Source organism: Thermobia domestica, chromosome 9, assembly GCF_964235325.1.
Source record: "Thermobia domestica chromosome 9, izTheDome1.hap1.1, whole genome shotgun sequence".
In the NCBI taxonomy this organism is placed as follows: domain Eukaryota; kingdom Metazoa; phylum Arthropoda; class Insecta; order Zygentoma; family Lepismatidae; genus Thermobia; species Thermobia domestica.
In genome coordinates, this window is record NC_137462.1 from 23,197,857 (window position 1) to 23,221,858 (window position 24,002).

The following is a 24,002-nucleotide window of genomic DNA, read 5'->3' on the forward strand; positions in this document are numbered from 1 at the left end:
TGATGCCAAAAGCCCAGAAATCTAAATCCTAAACCCTTCCTCGTGAAGAAGAGACACACTAATTTTCGGTTACAGTCTGTGACCTATGGTCGTGATTTGTAACTTGAAAAAATCTTTCTCATTTTTCAAAAAGAAGAACACACTTGTCTTTCTTTTTAATTTTGAAAACCTTCATTGCTTTCTTCTCCCTCTAGTTGAGTTCTCTTCTTCTTAAGTGTAAACTTCCCAAATTATGATACTTCAAACTAACAAACTAGACAATGACCTAATGGGATGTAAATCGAATTAACCCTTTAGGGACTGGTTTCAGTCTCTTCAGAGAGACGAGAAAAAAATAAAAACGCCCTAAAAGCTATCCAAGCCTATGATTGGGTATTGAATAACTTGTATGACAAATTAAATGCAAGTCATGTTTATAAACCACTTGTCCTCTCCCTTCAAATGCTGTGTTTATGTATCTTACCTGTCCTCAATGGAGCGATCAGCTGTATGTTTATATGCCACGTTCATATCTGTCCTCTCCGTCCATATGGCGTGTTAAATATCACGCTCGTCTCTAAAGGATTTAGGGATGGCTATCAGTCGTTTTTCAGAGCCGCAAAAAATTCGAACCCCTAAAAAAGTACTGAAGCCTATGATTGGGTACTGAACGGTCTATTTGACAAGTTAAACGCAAAGGAGGCTTATAAACCATACCCACGTTCTCCGTCTATATATTGTGTTTATATACTACGCATGTCTTCAACGGAACGATCAGCTGTGTTTATATGCCACACATATATCTATCCTCTCCGTCCAGACGTTGTGTTTATATATCACGCCCCTTTCTAAAGGGTTTAGTCTTTCTTCAAAGGCGCAAAAAATGGACGCTCTAAAAGCCATCCAAGCCTATGGTTGGATATAGAATGACTTACTAGACAAATTTAACGCAAGTGAGGCTTGTAAACCACACCTGTCTTCGAATTAACCTGATGCTGTGTTTGTATACCACACTTGTCAAGGGAACGATCAGCTGTATGTTTATATGCCACGCCCATATCTGTCCTCTCCATCTAGATGTTGTTTTCACCCCGTCTTTAAAGGATTTATGGACGGTTGTCAATCTTTCTTCAGAGACGCAAAAAATGGACGCCCTAAAAGATACCCAAGCGTATGATTGGGTACTGAATGGCCTATTTGACAAACTAAACGACCCGTCTCCCTCTAGATGTTGTTATATATCAGGCCCATCTGTAAAGGGTTTAGGGATGGCTGTCAGTCTTTCTTCAGAGGAGCAAAAAATGGACGCCCTAAAAGATATGCAAGCCTATGATTGGGTATTGAATGGCTTATTTGACAAATTAAATGCAAGTGTGACTTATGAGCCACCCTTGTCTTCTCATTGCCCAGATGGTGTGTTTGTAGACCACACCCATCAACGAAACAGTCGGCTGTGTTTATATGCCACTCCCGTCTCTAAAGGGTTAATAAAGTTTGTATTTATCAAAGTACCCAAATGATAAAAACTATAATCATGAGCATAAATGTTTCAGCGACGACATCCGTACTTTAGAAATAATGTTTAATGGATTGATGTAACATTGTTCTGAGTTTCCTTCGTTTTCGTTCTATATTTGTGTTACTTTCTCTTTACCTGTATTCAAACCAAATGGATGAAATACATAGGACCAATTAAAGAATCAATGAAACACAAGTGATAAGAGCTTTTGTTTACATTTCGTATGTGTATAACTTGCATAAAAATTAAATCTATGACATTTAATCTTATTTAAATTATATATAACAAAGTTGAATTTTGCCAAAGCAGGGACTATTTAAATAGATTTAAAGGAGAAATCAGTAAAATCAGACCATTAAAATTCTGTAATGCACAAAGAATGAAAAAGTGTGTAACTGGACTGGGACTCGAATTCGGGATCTTCGGCGTACCTTGCCGATGCATTAACCAGTCCGCTATCAGAACAGCCATACGTTCTCACACTCTTCGGTGCTATCTTCCACTCAGACCACGTGCAGTTGGTGTCTGATGAAGATAACGTTAAATTGTCGAAACCGTCACACTGTATTTTAGTTTTTAATAAATAAGTGTATATACTCTGGTCAGAAGTGCTAATTATTCCTTAAGAATTCGTATTAAGTGGAAGAATAAATAATATAGCATTGTGAGTGCTTTAGAAATATACTAAATAATAATAATAATAATTTTCATTTTGGTATGTAGTGGATGGGAACACCATATCTCAATAAGAAACACAGCTATTAAATTCCATGTAATATGCAATGAGATTAATGCTGCTTTTTTGCTGCTAATGCTGAGTTTACTTTTAAAAATGTCAGATGAACTGTGAATGAAGAACAACTTAATGATTTTATTGTGCGCATTTCAGGTGCTGAACAAACGCAAAGGTCCTGCAGTTTGGGGACCAAGGGCGCAAATTGATCGCAGTCTTTACAAGAAGTACATGCAGAAAGAGTTGTTGGAAGACACAAGTAATCTTCAAGTGATAGAATCCTCAGTTGAAGATCTCATTGTGGAGGAATCGGTTTCTTCGAATGGAAATGATATTAGTCGAAAGTGTGGTGGAATTATTCTAGGTAGTTTCTCTAGTAATATAAGTAAGAGTATTGTGCTTTATTTCTATATATTGCGAGCGGTGATTGTATTTGGAAACAACTATAAGTAAAAACCTTAGTACTCATCGCAGACCAAATGTTCATTTAAGAAATACCTTCGGAAATTACTATTTCTATCCTCAACTTAGCAGTTCAAAAATAAATAAATAAATAAAAATAAAAATGGGCAAGAAACATGAATAGGTAAAAAGCCAGGTTAAAAAAAGTAAAAAATTGGAAGTAAACCACTTCTCGTCAAAGGAAAGTTGTATACATGAATACATGTCATGTGTATAACTTTTCTTCTTTTTTCGAACTACTAAGCTGGGAATGAAAATAGTAATTTCTGAAAATACTTCTTCCTGTTAAATTAACATTTGGTCTGCAGTGAGTACTAAGCTTTTTACTTATAGTTGTTTCTATTTTGCTTTATAATTATAAATATTATTATGATATAGCATTTCTTTTCCCTCTGTTACTGGGTTGTATATTTTGTACCCGCAAGGAGATAGCATTATGAATTCGGTACTAAAAGGAAGTCATAATTCAGGACTTGACACGGGGCCGCAGTGGCTCAATGGTAGAGCGTTCACCTTTGGTGCATGGGGTCCCGAGTTCAAATCCTGCTCCCGCCAAGTGGATTTTGTGGTGGACAAACACCGTGTGAGTGGGTTTCCTCGAGGTTCTTCCGTTTCCTCCCACTTTCTTCATTCCACTATTTGATTCATTTCTCATCATCACCGTCTCCTTTAGCCTAGCCGGCATATCCGTGGGACGTAAAATTTCATTTCATTTTTTCAAGACTTGGCATAGGAGACATGCCTCAGCTGCAAAGATCCACACTTCCTAGTATGGTGTAATGAGACTACAATATATGTGATTAGAATTCAGAGATAGATAAAGAAGTTCAGCGCAAAATGAACATAAAAACTACCATCAAACTGTCGGAGTTTATGTATTTGAAGACCCAGGGCTAACAATGTTGTGTGGTCTAATGACTAACGGAGTAAATGGAATGCCCATTACCAAATAAAATAAGTACTATCCTTTATTGTATTCCTAAGGAAAAGATATTCAATATTTCGGACACCCTATCTAGTATCCATTTTCAAGGACTGAACAGCCTTCTGTACCAGAATCTTCACATGCTGCAAGCTTCGATTTCAGTGAAAATCTTATTTAAAAGGAAAAAGTAACGCATATTAACCTAGTAACGCGTTTTAATAGCTCACTCATTTTTTTTAGGGGGGGGGGGGTAGAGTTACCTTGTGTATGCGTTTCCCTTTTGGCGGGGAGGGGCAAATAAGCTTAGTATGAATGTATTTAACACGAACAAATTTTTACAGAGGACACAGTGTCTAGTGTTATATCACCAGTGCAAAATTGTACAAACCATTGATTCATGTACAGTTGCCAACAAAATGTAGATATTGGGGTACTGTGGTTCAATGGTAAATCACTTACCTTTAGTTCGATTCCAGAGCATCTGAGTTTGATGTGGACAGAAACTTCTTCGTGAGTTTTCTTGCAGTTCTCCCGTTTTCTCTTACGCTTTCAGTTTACTAATTTGTTCAAAATCATTCTGTTTTATTAATCAATCGTCTCCTATAGGACGTAAAAAATAAACAAATAAATAAATAAATAAATTTCAAAATTGAGTATTATTCAACTAGATGACTTCTTTTCTCTCTACTCTTTTAGAACACTTTGCTGTAACAGTCCCCTTTAAATTAAGAACAATATACTCAGAGTTTTCGTCATTTCGAACTTTCTGGTGAAACAAATTATGAGAGTGGATACATATATTTGCTGTCTGCGTTCATAGACGTTTCATTTCCAAACATTATGTAACTATTATTTCCTACTAATCGTAGAGAATGTAACATATTGATTTTTAGTTTCTGTTTAGAAAATGTCTTTCGTTTAACCTTGAATAAGACTCTCTTCTATTAATAATCAGGAAGACAAATCAAATTTAAATCGAACATGCAAAATTTAGTGTTAGTGGGATATCTTACTGATTTATTTGTAATATATTTATTTTCATTGAAGCTGATGGCAGTCGTATTAAGGCAGAAACTGTGATCCTTACAACGGGAACCTTCTTAAAGGGACAGATCAACATTGGTCTCGAAGTACGTCCTGCAGGACGAATTGGGGATGAGCCTGCCATTGGTTTAGCTCAAACATTAGAGAGATTAAACTTCAGAATGGGAAGATTAAAAACAGGTTTGTACCTAAGTATACTGCAATAAACAAGTTTCCAATCTTGGATACTTCACACATTTGAAGGAAAAACTCACTAAAAGATGAACCTATGATTTACTTATTTATCTATATCTATCAGAGAGAGAGAGAGAGAGGGGGGTATTGTTCTTGGTGTGAGTGAAGTATAAAATAGAGTAATTGCACTTAAATAGTATATCGCACTTCCTGAATGAGTCAGTTGTAACTAAAATGTCAATTTTATTATATTTTTCTAGTTTTGAAAATTGCAATGTTATTTCAATATGTATAGTATTAATTGTTGTAAGAGAAAACTTTTCTTATATGCATTCAAATGTTGGAATAGGATACTTGACAGAACGTGCCATGAAAATGTACACATGCTGGCTATTATAGTTGTTAGGCAGAGAGTCTGTGTAAATAAGATAGTTTTAGATTCCAAGATTGGGTAAGAAGTTACAACTAGAGGCACGAGTTTTTCGCAATGTGCGATAAAACGAAATGCGTCAGAATTAAGGAATTTTCAGTTTCTTGACGTTTTATGATATTTTATGTGTATTTTCATTGGTTTCCGTTGCGCGATAAAACGCGAAATTGGCAGTTTTGCGCGAAATTTCTAACAATACACGATATAACGCGAAATTTTAAAAATACGTTTTCATTACTTTAAAAACTAGTTTTCCCCTAACAGAAGGGTAGAACGTGACATGAACTGTGCATTTGGGCTGATTAGGACAACTATAGGGAACATGTTGCCCGTTAGCTATCACTATCGCAGCTGGATGGGGAGTTCCGATGAAGTTTTTTGTAAGTGCACTTACATATGTGTGGCCTCCAAAGAAGCAATGCTAATTGTGAAAGTTTTTTTTTTTTTTTTTTTCTCAAGTATGGACTGATGATAAGTGACAAATGTACAACAATAAAGGAGGAAAATGTGGAAACATGTAATATGCTTATGTTTAATGCTTAAATGTAACTTGTGCTATGTGTTTTCAGAAGACAGCAAAACTTTCCTACTCATAGTAAGTTTAGTTACTGATTTTGCTCAGTTTGATTTGAAAAAATATAATTTTCTATAAATGAAACTGACATTGTCAAGTGAAATATTTAGTGTATTTTGGTTTTAGGTAATTAATTGGTTCATTTTTATGGTGATCTATGAATAAAAGATACAATCGTAAAAATATTAGGGAATTCTTTTCGACAAAAGCTACAAAATACGAAATTTTATTTGGAAAATGCGACAAAACGTGAAATATAAAAAATGAAACTCGAAATTTTCAAATTCTTAGTGCAAAAAACTCGTGCCCTTAGTTATAACCGCTTTCCGATTATATATATTCTTTTGTCCCCGACTATACAAGTTAACTTAAGGAAAAATCCATTTTAATATATTTTTATCTTCTTAAAAAAAAAAAAATCTTTATGTTGGTAACATTGATGAGAAATCAATTTCTTCAATTGTCGTAACCAACAGAACAAAGCATTCTTTCATTTCAATTCTATTTTCATAGCACCAGGTGTGACCAAGACAGTCACGCACAGTTCACAGTCGATATTATGCTAATCACAGTTTGTTTGATCTAAAGCACTTTTATATATATGATGTTTATAAATATTTAGTGAATTTTTGGATATTTTCATTTAGTCAGTTAGCAATATTTACATACTTGAAAAAACTGAAATTAGCAATTCTCTCACGAAACGTAGTGTTCCGATAAGAGAACAATGTTAGTGGAACTAGATATTTTACTTAGAGCATAGTTTCTATATGTTTTATATGTACAATTGCATTTGTTCATCTTGAGTATTGGAACAAACTACCGTCAACCCTTCGGGACTTTCCCTGTTGAAAGAACAAGGCATCAGTCACCCTGAGAAACTACGTTCTTAACGAGAATGTGCATTTGTATTAAAAAGAAGGAACATCAAGTTGTTATCCTTTCCTGTAGAATATAGTGTACGCCAAAAACTGCATACTAAAATTGAACTTAATACTACATTATGAATCATTAAGAATCCACATCTACAATAATATCCTCGATAGGAAGTAATTCGTTAGAGCTGCTACTCCCCCTTTTTTTTTCCCTCTTCAGCTAATGCAAATAGTGTGGAAAAGTGTAACGATGAAAGTGTGAAAGTTTATGTGAACCACGATCTAAAGGGCATCTCATAGCAATTCGTTAAATATTTTTAATTATTATTTGAAGTTGTAATCTCTTTAAGTTTTGTGGAAATTTTTGTGTGCTGTTTTTTAAGAATTCAAATTACCAATAAATCTTCGTTACCCAGTTTTAAATTTTTTATTTTTGATAAAGATGTTTCGTAGTCATATTGAATTGCATGCATACATTTTTAACATTCCGAAACCACGAGTGAACAACTGTGGAATTGTAGCTATACTTGTTTTCCAGAGGACAAACGGTTACAAAGTTACAAGAATTAGTTAAAGAGGAAGGAAACAAAATTACGTGTATTCGAAGAATAGTTGATATCGAAGATAAGTAACTATTGTGAGGAGTAAGAAGAAATATTAAAAATTCAAAAACAAAATCAAGATTATCAGAATATTTGTTGTACATTTAGAATACGAGTACAATTAACAAGATAGTAACAGCAAATTATGATTATTACACAGTAAAAATTGATATAAATTTAAAACCTATTTTGAGTTACGACAGCCGTATTCTAGGGGATACGATATTTTCTTCCTCATGAATTGATCTTGCTGGAAGAAAAGTAAATTAATTGTAATAGACGTATACACAGGGCTTCATATGGCGGTACGGGCTTCGTCGACTAAAGGTTAAATGTATAAGTAACGTAACAAAAGAACTAAGGTCTTTTCGCAAACTACACAGTGTATATGTACACATCTGACCTCTCACAGGGTGTCTAAAAATGTACTTAACGCTGCATTCCAGAACTTGAAATTATCGTTGAAAGTTTTATTTTAGTTTTCGTTGTCCGCGTAAGACAGTTAGCGTTTAATGAAGGAAATTTAACACCTTTCTTATCCCTAAATACATGGAACCGTAAAATATTTCCGTTTAATAATGGGTCCGCTGAAGGCAGTTTTTACCGTAATTTGGCATTAGGCGCGAAAAAAAAAAAAGTTAAATTTTTATTGATGTGTTGTAGAATTTTAGATTACATAGTTAGTGTGCCAGAAACTGAAACGAAGATTGAAAAACGCTGGCGTAGTGGTTAGTAATGCGGGTTCAATTCTTGGTTCAGTCACACTTTTTGAACTTTGAATTTTCATTAAATTTATTATTAAATTTAAATTTATTGATAGAAGTTGCCTAGATTCCAATAGGATCGACAATTTTTTTTTTCTAAATCCTCTTTTATACGTTTGTTTAGTAAAATTGTTAATATAAAGTGTGCAAATAGCAATTACATTAAATATAGTAGTATGTAATGAACTATTGAAATTTTTATCTTTTTTTTTTTCTTTCTTTCTTCAGGTACACCGCCTCGTCTAGATGGAAGGACTATAGATTATAGTGTTTGTATCCCACAAATTGCAGACAATCCTCCTCACCCATTTTCATTCGTAAATGATTCTGTGTGGATAAAGGTAGGTACTATATATATATATATATATATATATATATATATATATATATATATATATATATATATATATATATATATATATATATATACATAATTAAATACTAATTTGTATAGTCATTAAATTTTGAGAACCGAAATTTTAGTAGAATAGCAAGACGTATTGTTGCTCTTTTTTTGTGTCTCAGATCGTACCATGCAAACTAATATTCTTAAACGTGTAATACAGAGTACTGTACCTTTTAAAGGTGGAAGAAAATGTTATTATTTTTCTAATTTTCTTAATGTTAAAATCGTACAAGAGAGCGGTCAGACTGTCCTAATTAACTATTACCTTATATTCCCTGACAATAGAATAAATTCGTTTACTTTTCCCAATTCTTTATCATATATGCCTTTTAATAAATCTTATCGTACTTGATAGGGCTCGATGAAATCCAAAATTTATTCACACAGCAAATTGAAATCTAGTTATTGGCCATCCTACTGGAAGTTGGAGGGCATACTAGAAAGTGATTTTTTTTTTTTTTTTTTTTTTTGGTTGGGGTGTAGCGTCCGTTTTCAGCTCCAGGGTTATAGAAGACATGGACCTATTGTTTAAGGTGAAATCCGAACCACCGTAATGGGTTAAAATTTCAAGGCTTTCCCACCAGAAATCGAAGCCGGGACCCCGTGTTCAGGAAGTGAAATAAGTAAGTAAAACAACAAACCTACTCTCGTATTTTGTTATATACAGTTAGGCAGTGGCGTATTTAGGGGGGGTGCTTCTGGGCTTAACCCTTAAGCCCCCCCCTACCGAAATCTTATTTACTATATTAAAGTAATTGAAATATCTTGCAGAATTTTCACATTTCCTGGATCAAAGTTAGTAAAGCCCCTCCCCTCGAAACAAAATCGTAAATACGCCACTGCAGTTATGTGTGCATATAAGATAGTAGATTTAACTAAAACTGTCAAGTGTTTTCTAATTGTAGCGGTAGTATTGAGAAGACTAAAGAGAAATATATATATATATATATATATATATATATATATATATATATATATATATATATATATATATATATATATATATATATATATATTAAGGATAGAATAAGTTAAAGTAAATTAAATAAAGCAGTGTAAGAAATACACATCGTAATATATGCAGATTTATAGGTATTGTGTTATGGAGTAATGTGCTTTTTTATTAATTCGTTTTACCTCACTTTATTTTGTCCTCATTTCTCACTCAAGTTTCGATAATACTAACAATAGCATTAAAATTTGGTACTTTTAATTAATCAACCATCTTAGTAGACATGCAATAGCAAAATAAGTTGGTTATTTTGTTTACTCGTAATACGGTTCTAAAAGCAGTTGTATTAATAACACCATCATCTCATTATAGGTATTCACTGTCATTATTAGCAGGTCACTGGCCGCCCCTGTACACGGTCTTCAGCTAACTTCTTCATCTTCACGTACAAATTTTCTGCTTTGATACCGTCCATCAATTGTAGCCTCTTTTATCCTCTCCCTCTCTTTTCTGCCACCATACCATCTAGTACGTCCCTCATAAAATACAGTTCCTTCTGAGCCAATGTTCCAACCAGTGTCTCTTCCTCTTTTTAATTACATCTTCTCAATTGCATCTCTTGTGTCCTTACCTCTCCTAAACTCTTAAGTGTTCCTCCTCAACTTCTTCATTTGTTCTTCCATACAACCTTCAGTCAGTATGTGAAGCATAATTTTTGCTGCATGAGATATTGAGATTAAAATAGCAAAACGGTATCATGATAGTCTTCAGGAAATTTTTGGGCTATTCTCCTATTTCATATATTTCATTGCACAGTCAAAACAATTCTTTCTTGCCCGCGTCTCTTATATTCCTCATGAATTCGATTGGTATATTATCTATCCCAATTTCCATTTCTAATCTCGCATATAGTGTTTTCAAACTCATCCCGAAGAATACTAAACTCATCCTCGCCTACTTCATTTTCTACTTCAACATCAAAGCCACATGATCTATCCTACTTCCGTAGATGTCCTTAACATATTCTTTCCAGCTTCCTAAGCCTTCAGTTCTCGCTGACTACTTTTCCATTCTTATCTTATACAACCATCACAATATTTCCTTGTTTCCACAACAGTTCCATCCTCCTTGTACATTTCCTCGTACTTTCAACTCCTCCTAATTCTTGTATGTCCTCACATTTTCTTTTGTAAAACTCTTCCCTTCCTCTGTCTGTTTCCCTTCGGAACTCATTGTTTAACTTCCCCTAAGCATTGTATTCTAATTGCTATATCTTGTATTTTTGTTTAGCCAGAAGATCAACTCATTTGTCACCTAACGTATACGAATCCAGATATTAACAAAATCGTACTGGATAATATGCATCTAAATAAACATGTTGCAGAAGAAGTTACAGGGCCTAGGTACTGCCCTTCAATAGAATCCAAAGTTCTAAGGTGAGTTTCCACTTTTTTCCTGTTCCAAAGCTTAATGAATCACTATGATTCGTTAAAGTATTCCAAAATTGCAGTTTGAATAAATAAATTATACAGGAATACCTTGCCTAACATGGTTTTGAAGAATGAGGGGTTTGCTCTTGTGCAGTTTTTATTATTACATACAGGGTGAGTCTGAGTGATGTTCCAAATTTCAATGATTATTTTTTTGCTATTAATAACACGTATGTAAACAGAGATTACACACACTGATGGATCAACTCAAAAAATTTTTCTAACATTCTCAAAAAGTTATTTTTTTGCAACATATTATAAATGTTCGATATATGATCCACGAGTCATACGAGACACTTCTAATCTATACCCGGCGTCGGGAAAGTGGCGCTCCCATCGCCCAGCTTCGTGCTGCAATAGCTACTGGTCCTCCAGGTTGGGGGTTGTGTTGGGCCGATCACCCTTCACGTAAAAGCTGCTTTATGCAGCATTCGATCGAGTGTGCGAGAAGAAGAGCCTCGGATTTGGACGGATTTCGTTTGTTGCTAAACTTGGCTCTGGTTAATGGAATGCTTCGGACACATTTGGTTTAGACGCTTGGACCCGGAGTCTGGTGACTGAGGACGGAAGCTCTGGTGGCTCCCAGCTGTACTGGAAGGAGTGATGCCCTGAAAGGGAAAGCTGGGAGTGCGCCTTGTGGAAGTCCGTAGGAAGCCTGATTCCTCCCCTCAGTCGGTGGGACGGCGGTCTCCTCATCAGTACTTATCATTCAGGGGTACAAGTGGTCCTGCCTCATCGCAATTGTTTTGTCTCTTGCTTTGAGCCATGACTCAGCTTGCTGACATAGGGCGGTCCAGAGACACTGGCCGCCTCGTAGGCCCCTAGAACGATGACGGGGAAGTGGAGGAGATTTGGGTTCTCTTATAACATGGATCTGCATCAAGCCCCTTTTACGGAAAGTGGAAACATAGAGGAAAAGACCGTGGAGTTTACTCCAAGGTACCTAATTATCAAAGATAAATCTAATGAAACCTTAGGAAGCTTAGGTAAATTATCACCATTCATTATTCATAAACAGCTTATGCATATTGTCACGGGCACGTTTCCGCCTGGCCATATTAAAAAACTTAGAAATGGCACCTTATTAGTCCATACCACGACCGACAAACAGTCTCAATTGTTACTGAAATGCACGTCCTTGGGCTCTGTCCCTATCATAGTTGAAGCTCATCGCCAACTAAACACAATACGTAATTACCTGCTTTGATTTTCATAATGTCACCGAAGACCAGTTGCGAGAAGAACTGCATGATCAGCATGTCGCTGATGTCAAACGTATTCAGAAGAAACAGAACGGCGTTCTTTCACCTACCTCGTCCTATATTCTTACGTTTGGCCTCTCTGAGCTTCCATCGTCTGTACGTGCTGCCTACTATAATCTCAAGGTACGCCCATATATCTCATTGCCATTGCGGTGTTTCAAGTGCTAACATTTCGGTCACAAAACGGGGTCTTGTCACTCTTCTCACACTTTGTGTGGTCATTGTGGCCAGGTCGAACATAGCACCCCTGTACCCGTGCTCCTTGCTGTGTCAACTGTACCGGTTCTCACCCTGTTTGGTCTCGAGATTGTCCGTCGTTTACGCTTGAGAAGGGTATTCGAGAATTAATGGTTACCGAGAAAATTTCTGCTGCTGACGCTCGCAAACGTTTGAGGACTACCCCCACATTTGGAGTCAGCTTTTCTTCAGTGGTTGCTGCCGGCACATTCCAGGGCACTCAAACAGTTGAGATAGCTACTCAAACGCCTTCTGTAACACACTCTACCTACTCTCAGTCTACCCAGACTGTAGATGTAGGTACACAAACCAGTTTTCAGCCGCCTTCTACACCTGATTCAGACGTGGCTGGTGTATTATCGTCATCTACTAACACCGACAATCGCCACCCTCCAGCAGCGCGTCCTTCTCAACCTCAGTCGATTGGTACTCCCAGTTCTTTACGGGAGACCTTCTTAAAACAACCTACCGCCTCTAGTTCTCAACCTGTTGCTTCCTCCAAGGATCACTCTCGTAAAAGCAAGAAGACCTTGTTACGAGTTAAATCTGCTAGCCCGCCTACTCATAAGAAGTCGAAATCTTCTTCTAGTCCTCCTGGCAGTCCCCAGCGTAGTGATTCTTCCCTTTCCAACGATATGGCGGTTGACGAACATGAATCTTTTACTCTCGTTGAGAAAAAGAAAAAATCAAAACAACGCATTACTCCACCTTAACACCTATTACTCATAATGGACCTGCTTCAATGGAATTTAAATGGTTTTTCCAGCCATTTCGAAGAATTTATGCAGCTGCTTCGCACCATTCGTCCTGCTATTTTTTGCCTGCAGGAAACACATTTCCTTCCGACCCGCTCGGCTGTCGTATCAGATTATACTCTCTATCGGCACGATCAAGTTGCTAATGGCCGTGCTGCAGGAGGAGTGGCCACTGGTGTTTTAGACACCTTTCATTCCTCGCTACTACATCTTCACAGCCCATTGCAAGTTGTTGCTGCTCGAATATTTCTTCCACAGCCGGTCACCTTTTGTTGTATTTACATAACTCGTCACGATCATTTTACAAGGCACGATCTAGAACACCTCTATCGCCAGTTACCACAACCTGTAATTCTTGTTGGTGATTTTAATTCTTACCATCGATTGTGGGGCTCCTCTCAGACGTAGGCTCGGGGTCGAGAAATCACCGCCTTTCTTGATATATTTGATCTGGTTTTGCTTAACGATGGCAGTCCCACGCATTTCACTACAGCTACGGGCACCTTTTCGCATTTGGATCTTTCCATTATCAGCCCTCAGCTGGGAGTTCCTCTTACGTGGAGTGTCTATCCTGATTTGTGCGGTAGTGACCATTTTCCAATAATCATTCATGGGCTGCCCGGTGCGCACGACGTTCGCCTATCTACTTATAATTTACGTCGGGCTGACTGGGATCATTTCTCACAAATTTTTACTTTTGGTGATGATCGTACTCTGTCTCTTGACGAGCGCACTGCCTTATTTCAGCAAAGTGTTCTAGCAGCTGCTGACTCTTCCATTCCTTGTTCTCGAGGCCAAAGTTCTCGGCAAGTTCCTTGGTGGTCACCTGCAATTCGTCATGCTATTCTTGCTCGGCGTCGTGCATTTCGCCGCTTTAACCGTCTTCCAACGGACGATAACTTGGGGCATTTTCGTCAGCTCGTGCGCGCGCCCGCTACTTGATCAAACAAGCAAAACGTCGCTGTTGGCATGACTATGTGTCCACTTTAACAACCTCTAGTTCCATGAGTGCTGTTTGGTCTAAAATCCGCCGTCTGCAGGGCTCTGATGGCTCGCATTGTGTCCCTGCTCTCGTCGTCGATGACGAATTGGTTACCGATCGAAAGCAAATAGCCAACGAACTGGGTAGTTTCTTCTCCTCTATTTCTAGCTCTACCCATTATTCTGCCGATTTTCTTCGGTACAAACAGCAAGCTGAACGCATACGTTTATCGTTCACCTCACGGCGTGTGGATTCTTACAATTCCTCTTTTACTGCCAACGAACTAGACTATGTTCTCTCCACCACCAAGGATACTGCTGCAGGTCCTGATTGCATCCATTATGCTATGTTACGCCATCTGCCCCTTCATGGTAAAGCCTCCTTATTGACCTTATTTAATGATATGGATAATATTGAACTGGCTTGCTGGCCACTTTCTGGTAGTTTGGCGAGAGGCTTATATCATTCGTATTTTGAAACCCGGTAAGATCTCCACTTGCAGTTCCAGCTATCGGCCTATTGCCCTTACTAGCTGTGTCTGCAAGGTTTTTGAGAAGCTGGTCAATCTCCGGTTGGTCTGGTTTTTAGAACGGCATTCCTTACTCTCCAATACGCAATGTGGATTCCGTCATTTTCGCTCGACCACTGATCACCTTGTGCATCTTGAAACTGTTGTTCAGGATGCTTTTCGTCATCGGGAACATTTAGTCGCTATCTTTTTTGACCTCGAAAAAGCGTACGATACCACCTGGCGGTTTGGAATCTTGCAACAGCTTCACTCCTGGGGCCTTCGTGGCTGCATGGCTTTGTTTTTAGAACAGTTTTTAGGCGACCGATATTTCCGGGTACGGGTTGGCTCATCCCTTTCTGATCGTTTCGTCCAAGAAAATGGAGTCCCTCAAGGTAGTGTTCTGAGTGTGACATTGTTTGTTGTTGCTATAAATAGTGTCTTGTCTCATATTAGTACTCCTGTACAAGGTCTACTTTTCGTTGACGATCTTACTATCTATTGTCGTTCCCATGACCTCCGTACATCTACTCGTCAACTCCAGCTTACTCTCAATCGTTTGTACAGATGGACCGCTCAGACCTGGTTTCATTTTTCCGTTGAGAAAACTAAGTGCGTCCATTTCTGTCGCTTACGTACCTGCGTGTCCGATCCTGATCTTTATTTTAACGGAACACGCCTTTCGTTTGTTAATAGTGCTCGCTTTCTTGGCTTGGAAGTCGATCGTCAGCTAACTTGGCTTCCGCATATACGGGATTTGAAATATCGTTGCCTTCGAGCACTTAATCTCTTGAGAGTTCTCTCCCATCGTTCTTGGGGTGCGGATCGTACTGTACTTCTACGCCTGTACCGTACCCTGATTCGTTCTAAAATGGATTATGGTTGTGTGGTTTACTCTTCTGCTCGGCCATCTGTTGTTCGTCTGCTGGATACAGTTCATCATTGTGGCATTCGCTTGTGTATTGAAGCTTTCCGTACCAGTCCTATACCTAGTTTGTATGTCGAAGCCCATGAACCATCTCTTCACCATCGCAGGCATTATCTACTCCTACGATATTTTGCACGCCTTCAAGCCCTTCCGAATCACCCTTCCTCTTTTGTTCTTGACGCGGGTGATAGATATCGTCGCTATGCGGCGTGTCCTCGTGCCACCCGATCGTTTGGGATTCGTGCCCTCGAACTTCTCGATGAATTAAATCTTGCTGTGCCGGCCTTGTATCCCTTGGGTTTTCTTCCGATTCCACCATGGCGTATCAATTGTCCTAATATCTCGTTTCAGTTGGCCTGTTCTCCGAAATCTACCACGCCTGATCACCAATACTTGCAGGAGTTTCGCTCTCTGTTGCAGCAGTATGGTGACTTTTCTCACTTTTACACCGATGGCTCGAAACGTGAAGGGACTGTTGGCTGTGCTTTTGTCTGTGGTGACGCTCGTTCTGGTTACCGACTTCCTCCGTTCACCTCCATCTTTAGTGCTGAGCTTTTGGCTATCCTACAAGCGTTGCATTATGCACTTATCCATCATCTTGCTCGTGTTCTGGTCCTGTGTGACTCTTAAAGTGCTCTTCTCAGACTTAAGAATGTTTACATCAAACGTCCTCTGGTCCAACGTGTTCTGTTGAAATGCCACTCTCTACTTGCTGTTGGCTCCGTTGTGGAATTTTATTGGATTCCTAGCCACGTTGGCATCGCTGGCAATGAGGAAGCTGATTCTATAGCAAAAGCTGCCGCTCTTAATGGTGTCGACCTTCCGACTCCCCTGCCTCCCACTGATCTCTACCCGATTTTTAAATCCCGTATTTTACAAAAATGGCAGTCGGAGTGGGACGTAGCCCAGGCCAACAAGTTGCACGCAATTAAACCTCGTTTAGGTGTCTGGTCGTCTAGTTCCCGACTCTCTCGCCACGAAGAAATTATTTTAGCTCGCTTACGTATCGGTCACACTCATTTCACGCATGCACATCTTTTACATGGAACTTCAGCTCCGGATTGTGCGTCTTGTGGTACTCCTTTGACCGTCCGTCACGTACTTGTCGACTGTCACGTTCTTGCTCCTGTTCAACGGCACTATGGGATTGAGGGAGATCTGCAGATTCTCCTAGGTGACAGCACACGTTTCATTCCTGGGCTTGTAGATTTTTTACGAGCTCTTAACATATTGCATGCGTGTTAATTTCATTTCGTGTCTGGTTGTTTTATTTTGCTTTTAACTAACTTATTACTGGTTTTTATGTTTGACTTGCTTTTTACCTTTTACTCCCTTTTCTTTTATTAACATACATTAGACTTTTAAAGGGTGCAAAAAGATCCCGCTGTCGACGCACCCATATTATACATTACCTTACCTTACCTTACTTCTAATCTATAATCGAGTTCCTGCCAAACTCTTCCTAGCATGTTAGGGTCGATATCGGCCATAGCTACAGTGACGCACTCACGCAATTCAACCACAGTTGTAATGAGTGATGGCAGAAATACCCTAAATTTTCAACAGAAATGCCGTTGAACTTGCACAACGGACTTAGTCGCATGAAAATCAAACACACACAACACTTTCTGCTGACCTATAGAAGCCATATTGCTCACTTCGACTAAACTGCCTCCTGGTGAACGAACTACGCGTCTGCAATAGAAAGAGAAAACAATTGAGATTATATTCCAGAAAAATATATATATATATTGGCAAGAAAAGCTCATTTCTGTTCGAATAATAAATTTACGAAATCACTCACCCTAGGATTGCCAATTCAGATTTTTAAATATCACCAAATAAAAGAAGTAAATACCACGTATGCGGGTATAGATGGAAGCACTGTATAAGTCGGACCGAATATGACAATAATAACTATAACTGTAGAATGGGAGTACGGTGGCTCAGTGGTAGATCGCTCATCTCCGGTGCAAAGGTCTCTGGTTCGATAATAGGCCATGAGAGTTTGTGTTGGACAACAAACATTGTGTCCGTGGGTTTTTTGTCTGAGTTCTTTCGTTTCCTCCCACATTTTCAATCCATATATTTTTTCATAGTTATTCACTTTCCTTAATCATCCATCTCCTTTGCCATACAGGGCATAAATATGGAAACAACATAAACCGGAAGGTTTCATTTTCTAGTTTCAGTTGATTTCAAAAACAACTTTTTATGGTTGGTGAAAAGAGTTTCCTATATTGTTTTGTTTATATTTTTCATTCATTTTTAAAGTAACTTGTTATTCTAAATTTTTGTGATGAACGAGTCCAGTGTAAACCCATTGTAAATGGATCTCAAACAACGCGAACGTTTCTTGCAACCAATCAACCGCGTTATGCAAGATATTCCTCTATTTTCAGGTGGAATATTGAAGGAAATATTATGAGAGGAAAATATTCTTTTTACATAGGTAAGAGTAGAATTGCCTGTATTTATCTTATCAGACAACTGGAGCAATCAATCCTACTAGCTTTACATCGTATCCTCTGTAGGCGTAAATTTAATGAAGATTCAAAGAGAGAAATAATATGATTGGACTTAGAATCAAATCTTGGTCTCAGCCTTGCCGTGCTAGTGTGTTAACCACTTTTACTCGATTTGCTTCCGGCACGGTAAGCTAAAGACTGCTAAACTTGACTAAACTACCAAATTATTTTCTTTCACTTGTCTTCTTTGTAATGTGATGTCGTTTTGCATTTGTAATTATGCTGAGCGAACGAAGTAAAGCTCTTACTAATGAGCTTCGTGTACAGATTAAAATAATAATAATAATAATAATAATAATAATAATAATAATAATAATAATAATAATAAATTAAAAAAGAGAAGTGTCCAAATCTAATTCTAATATATAAAATTGAAAGTAACTATGTTTGTGACTTCATAAATCTTAAACCACCATACCGATCACGATTAAATTTTCAACATAGGTGAGGATCGGGCCTGGGGAATTTTTATTATTATTATTATTATTATTATTATTATTATTATTATTATTATTATTATTATTATTATTATTATTATTATTATTATTATTATTATTATTATTATTATTTCATTTTGACTGTAGAACTTAAGGGAGAGGGATAAAGTATTAATTCGTGAACTACCCGACCGATGTCGATCAAATTTTTAACAGATGAGGTTCGGGCCTGGGGTGGTTTTTATCATTTCACTTTGACAGTGCAACGTAGAGGAAGGGGAAGAGGATATATATATATATATATATATATATATATATATATATATATAAATGATTGAAAATGACCGGCATTAGTGTCGATTACATGGTCTTCGGGGTCGCTGAGACAAACAGTGACAATTCTGTTGCCGTTTAAATCCAAATTCAGCCCCCAGTTGCTCTTTATTTCCAAAATGAAACGTATCCTCTCCGTGCGAAGAACAGGCAATCTGCTAGTATTGCATATTTACTTTAAATAGGTAACATTGCTCATAAATAAAGAATTGTCTAATGAATTGTGTTCTTGAGTGATAGCACTTAGCTATTTCATTAATTGAAATTTAGTTCGCTATTATTACAATTAAATAGCCAAGCAATACAAGAGTGTTCTGTTGGAACACACAACAAGGTTAGTTGAAATCATAATATTATGGGTACGCAGTGCGATTGTGTACAAACACTGCTCATATAGTACACTTCTTAACAGTTCGCTTCATTAGTAGAGTCATATATCATGCTATTATAAAGCTAACTTTACGTTCAATTTAATTTTGCATCTTAAATGCTAGTATCTTTTTAATATTAAAACTTTTCTGTCCCTTAGGTTTGGTCAGCGACCTCATCAAGTGTGGCTGGAACCAGAAGGATTGAACACCCACGTTGTGTATCCAAATGGACTATCCTGTACATTACCTGCAGAATTACAAATTGAACTTGTTAGGAAAGTCAGTGGCTTAGAAAATGCGGAAGTCCTAAGACCAGGTACTTGTATTCATGAAATAAAATTGTTTTTGAAAAGATTTCAAGAAAAGGTTTTTGAAGAGGGAAGAACTTGACTTATTGCATGGTCTTTGCGATCCAGCTTTCTTGACGACGAGATAGTTTGGTAGAGAACGAAAGCGTCGTTGTCTGGTGGTATATACGAGGTATATTCAAAAAAGTATCGAATCTTTGATTGGTAAAAATACATTTATTGATTTGGAAATCCGAAACTAATCATCTTCAAAGTAGTCTCCTTGGTAATGCACACACTTCTCCCAACGCTCCCGCCAGTGTTGGAAACACTTTGACAACGAAGTTTTTGGAATGGTAAGCAACCGTGCTGTCGCATTTCGCATGGTATCTTCTCTTGACTCAAATCAGGTCCCTTTTAGTGACATTTTCAGCTTGGGAAATAACGAAAAGTCACACGGAGCCATGTTGGGTGAGTGGGGAGACTGACGACACACAGGTATGTTGTGTTTGGCGATGAAAGCCTGAATCAAATTTCGCGGACACTCTCCTCATGCCCAAATTCTCGTTCAAATTTGAATGTACCGATCCAATTGAATGGTTCTCGCTTGGGTATCGCCAGATTTTTTGCAAAATTTGATGCAATATCGCTACTTAAGTTATTCTGTCATTTTATAAAAAACTGAAACCCGACGACCGCTCACTACACATCTTCAGTCCTTTGGCGTCTGACGCTTTCTGTGGGCAAGAACAAAGATTCACGACTGCGCATGAGTGTCTCCTCTACATCTACACGTGGAAGAAAGTCTCCCACGCATCATTGGTTTATGTAAGGGGGTATATGGTTCGATACTTTTTTTACACACCTCGTATATTCTTCAATTGCACTAAATTCGGAGCCCACCTAATTTATATGACATCTATCATAACCATAATATTACATAGATAAGACTTGTTGTGTGATCATGTAATTCAGTTCTCGTAGAGGCGAGATAGTGTGGTGAGGAACGGCCTACTTTGCGTAAAGTTATCTTGCAGAATGGTCCGTGCATCCGTCAACTGCATGGTCGTCAAGCACCGACGTGGTTCGAATCCCACGTAAATAATAAGTCCTGTGTCCTATAACCTCGGTATTCCATATGGATATAAAACAGAAATCAGTTCGGTCAGTCGTTACTATATAATGTATAAAGCTAAAAATCAGTCAATCTAGTCGTACAGTATGTATTGTTAAATTCGTAGTGGCGTGAAATCACATAAATAGATGGTGAATAAAGAACAGTCGTGTATTCTTTTGTTTCAATGGTATGTGTTGGAACAGTATATTGCGAGTAATTCATTCGGGATGCCTAATAAGGTATATGGGTTGTGTCGGTCGTGTATGAGACATACACGTAAGGTTCATAAAGCGTCCAGAAAAAAGGGTCTTTCTGAGAATATGATTGAACAATGCAAAGTAAGATTGAGGGAATTGGGTAATAAAAATCTTGATTGAATGTATTGAATTGGCACAGGTACGAAAATGAATTTGTGCCGCCTCATCCCTCACTTTAAAAGATTTCCAAATTATCTCAGTTGTATTAAAGATCTAGTACTATTTCAGTGTCACAAATTCTAACACGTTATTATCTTATGAGCGTAGGGTTGCCATATTTCAAAAATGAAAATCCGGGACGCTACTAAATTACGAGAATCTTTAATTTCTCAGGATCTCTTATGTTTCGTAACTTTCGTTTTAGCTCATTAAAGGTATGTTGTTTCCTTTCACACGTTTTGTCTGTTCATGTTGTATCTTTCTTTTTTTTCCTTTTCTTAGAACGTTAGTTAACTGGTAATACGTTCTGGCGGCGTTTGTTATCTTCAAAGGACTTCTTTCATTAAATTGTTACTTTATTTCTGTTATTTTTAACAAACTAACAACTCAATAACTCGCATGTATGTACGTCAGCATGACTTTTTTTTTCAACTTTTGAATTGCCATATTCAGAAGTTGAAGAGAATAATTATGTACCTAATTCTGTGGAAAAGCAAACTATAATATTCCTGTCCTTTCTTCCTCGCTGAAATTCGGGACATTTAAGCGTCCCAAGAAATATTTTCGGACGCAGATCTCGATTCCGTGACTGCCCAAGATTTTCCGGGACGAATGGCAACCCTATATGAGCGTTAATTGCATTCTCTTTGGAAGAAACTCCTTCCTATGCCGTACATTAAGATAGAAAAGCTGAATACTAAATATTTTCAACAGTCGCATGAAAGTTCCATTTTTTATTAGACTCTAGTAAATATCGGGAATAGCTGAATACTAAATGTTTCCAACACACATCAAAATTCCGTTTATTATTATTATTACTATTACTATTATTATTATTATTATTATTATTATTATTATTATTATTATTATTATTATTATTATTATTATTATTATTATTATTATTATTAGACTCTTGTAAGTATTGGACTATCATGTATTTCATATGAAAGATGTCCCAAAAGTAACGAAGTGATTTAAAAAGCCAATAACTTATTTAAGAAATCTATTTTAGAAGAAGGGTTGACACTGAAATGTATCATAATCTATTTTTTCCACAGTGGCGAAGCTAAGGGAGGGCCAGATCCCCTTGCTCAAATTCTTGGCCCCCCTACACAGTGATATTGCTATAGGTCGACAAACGGTGAGTGGGTCGTTGCTACAAGTGAAACTACTATCAAAACGTCTCTCGACAACAGAATTACCAGTTGCAGAATACCGTACGTTGCAATAATCTGCGCTCCGAATAAAATATCTTTACTCGTTTTTGCTTGTAGTTCAGCAAGATCTGATTCATTGAAATCTGTGGGGTGCATATGCATTGACCTCACCACTTGAACATTCCTTTAACCTCTATCCCTTATCTAGTTATCTCCTTTGTTTTGGACAAAGAACCAGAAAGAAAAATCAAATCAGTCGGCATTCTCATTCGCTTCAATGTTGAAAGTCATACTAAAATATGAGGTGCTTACTTACAAATAGCGTACACTGCAGAAAAACATTACACTTGGGTTGGAACAGGCACGTAGCCAGGATTTCGTGAAGGGGGGGGGGGTCCGTGACATGAAATACTGTGGTCATCACAAAAGGTGCTCGATCACTCTAAACTATTTTACTGGAACATATATTGGTTCGTTTAGCCAGGATTTCGTAACGGGGGGGGGGGACATGAAATTCTGAAGGCCCAGGAGCTCGGTCAATCTAAATTACTTTACTATCAACATATATTGGTTTGTTAGGACAATAAAATGAGGATATGTTGGCAAGTATTTTAATAACAAACTATGAAGAAATTTCGAGCAAAATAATAAAAAAAAAAGTATTGAAAACGATTTTGCAATATTTACGATCTTCTTCTGTTTATTCAAATATAACAATTTTCCTTTCGTTAGGACCTCAATTATTATAAAAAGAACATACTGAATATTGTCTTGTAAACTATCTTCTAATATAAATAAAATAAAGAGTTTGTGTGTTTGTCTGTCTGTCTGTCTGTCTGTCTGTCTGTCTGTCTGTCTGTGTGCGGCCTGGGAACCAGACGAGTTGACCGAGAGTTACCAAATTTTGGTCAGGGGTACCTTGGCCCATGCCCCAGATCAAGACGACGCGTTTTTTTTTCAAATTTCGAAACAGTGGGGTCTCAGGGGGGCGTTTACTGGGACATGTAAAAGTAGTAGAAAATGACCGATATTTATTTATTTATTTATTTAACAATCACCAGATACAGCTCAAAGGCCATTTTACACTCAATATCCAAAAACATTAACAATGGGAAGGATTTGGGAAGGTATCGGCCAGGGCCTGTTTAGTAGGTGCCATCCCGGCATTTGCCTGGTAGGACTGAAGGAAACCCTGGAAAACCCCAGTCAGAATATTAGGCAGCGGGATTCGAAGCCACGACCTCCCGAATGCGAAGCCAACGCTCTACCACTTGAGCTATTAGTGTCGAATTCATATTTTCGCGGTCGCTGAAATCAATGGTGATACGTCCATTAGCGATGACTTGCAAGTATGCGGGCCGAGAGTCAATGGGGGATGGATACCAAGACATGTAAAAAATAGCCCAAAATGACCGATATTAGCATCAAATCCATAGTTTTCGTGGTCGCTGAGATCAATGGTGATACTCCCACAGGCGTTGACTTCCAAATACAGCCCCTGTGCGAAGCATGTGTATATTCAACTAGTTTTACAATATATTCGTTCCTTTCTCTGTTGAATCAAATGCTAACATAACTTTCTTTCAATATAATTTTTTGTTTTTATTATTCCGTCAACTACTGTCGGTTCCAAATGACAGGTTAAAGGAGCAACAGAAAATTGTCCTTGAAATAACATTTTTGATACTGCAAGGATGCGATGACGAAAAGTTATGATTAAAAATGTCCACGCTGTTACACAACGGCACTTATGCT

The 24,002-nt window shown here is 37.6% G+C and overlaps 1 protein-coding gene across 2 annotated transcripts in view; it reads left to right on the forward strand.

Annotated features, from left to right (window-relative positions):
• The window catches only part of LOC145694462 (5-taurinomethyluridine-[tRNA] synthase subunit MTO1, mitochondrial), a 78,942-nt gene that overhangs the window by 12,314 nt on the left and 42,626 nt on the right, over nt 1-24,002 (forward strand). For both annotated transcript variants that reach the window (XM_081770744.1, XM_081770745.1), the window contains exons 4-8: nt 2,388-2,595; nt 4,666-4,842; nt 8,310-8,422; nt 10,730-10,875; nt 19,429-19,586. In XM_081770744.1, the coding sequence (XP_081626870.1) occupies nt 2,388-2,595; nt 4,666-4,842; nt 8,310-8,422; nt 10,730-10,875; nt 19,429-19,586 (802 nt within the window). The remainder of the gene's footprint in view (nt 1-2,387; nt 2,596-4,665; nt 4,843-8,309; nt 8,423-10,729; nt 10,876-19,428; nt 19,587-24,002) is intronic.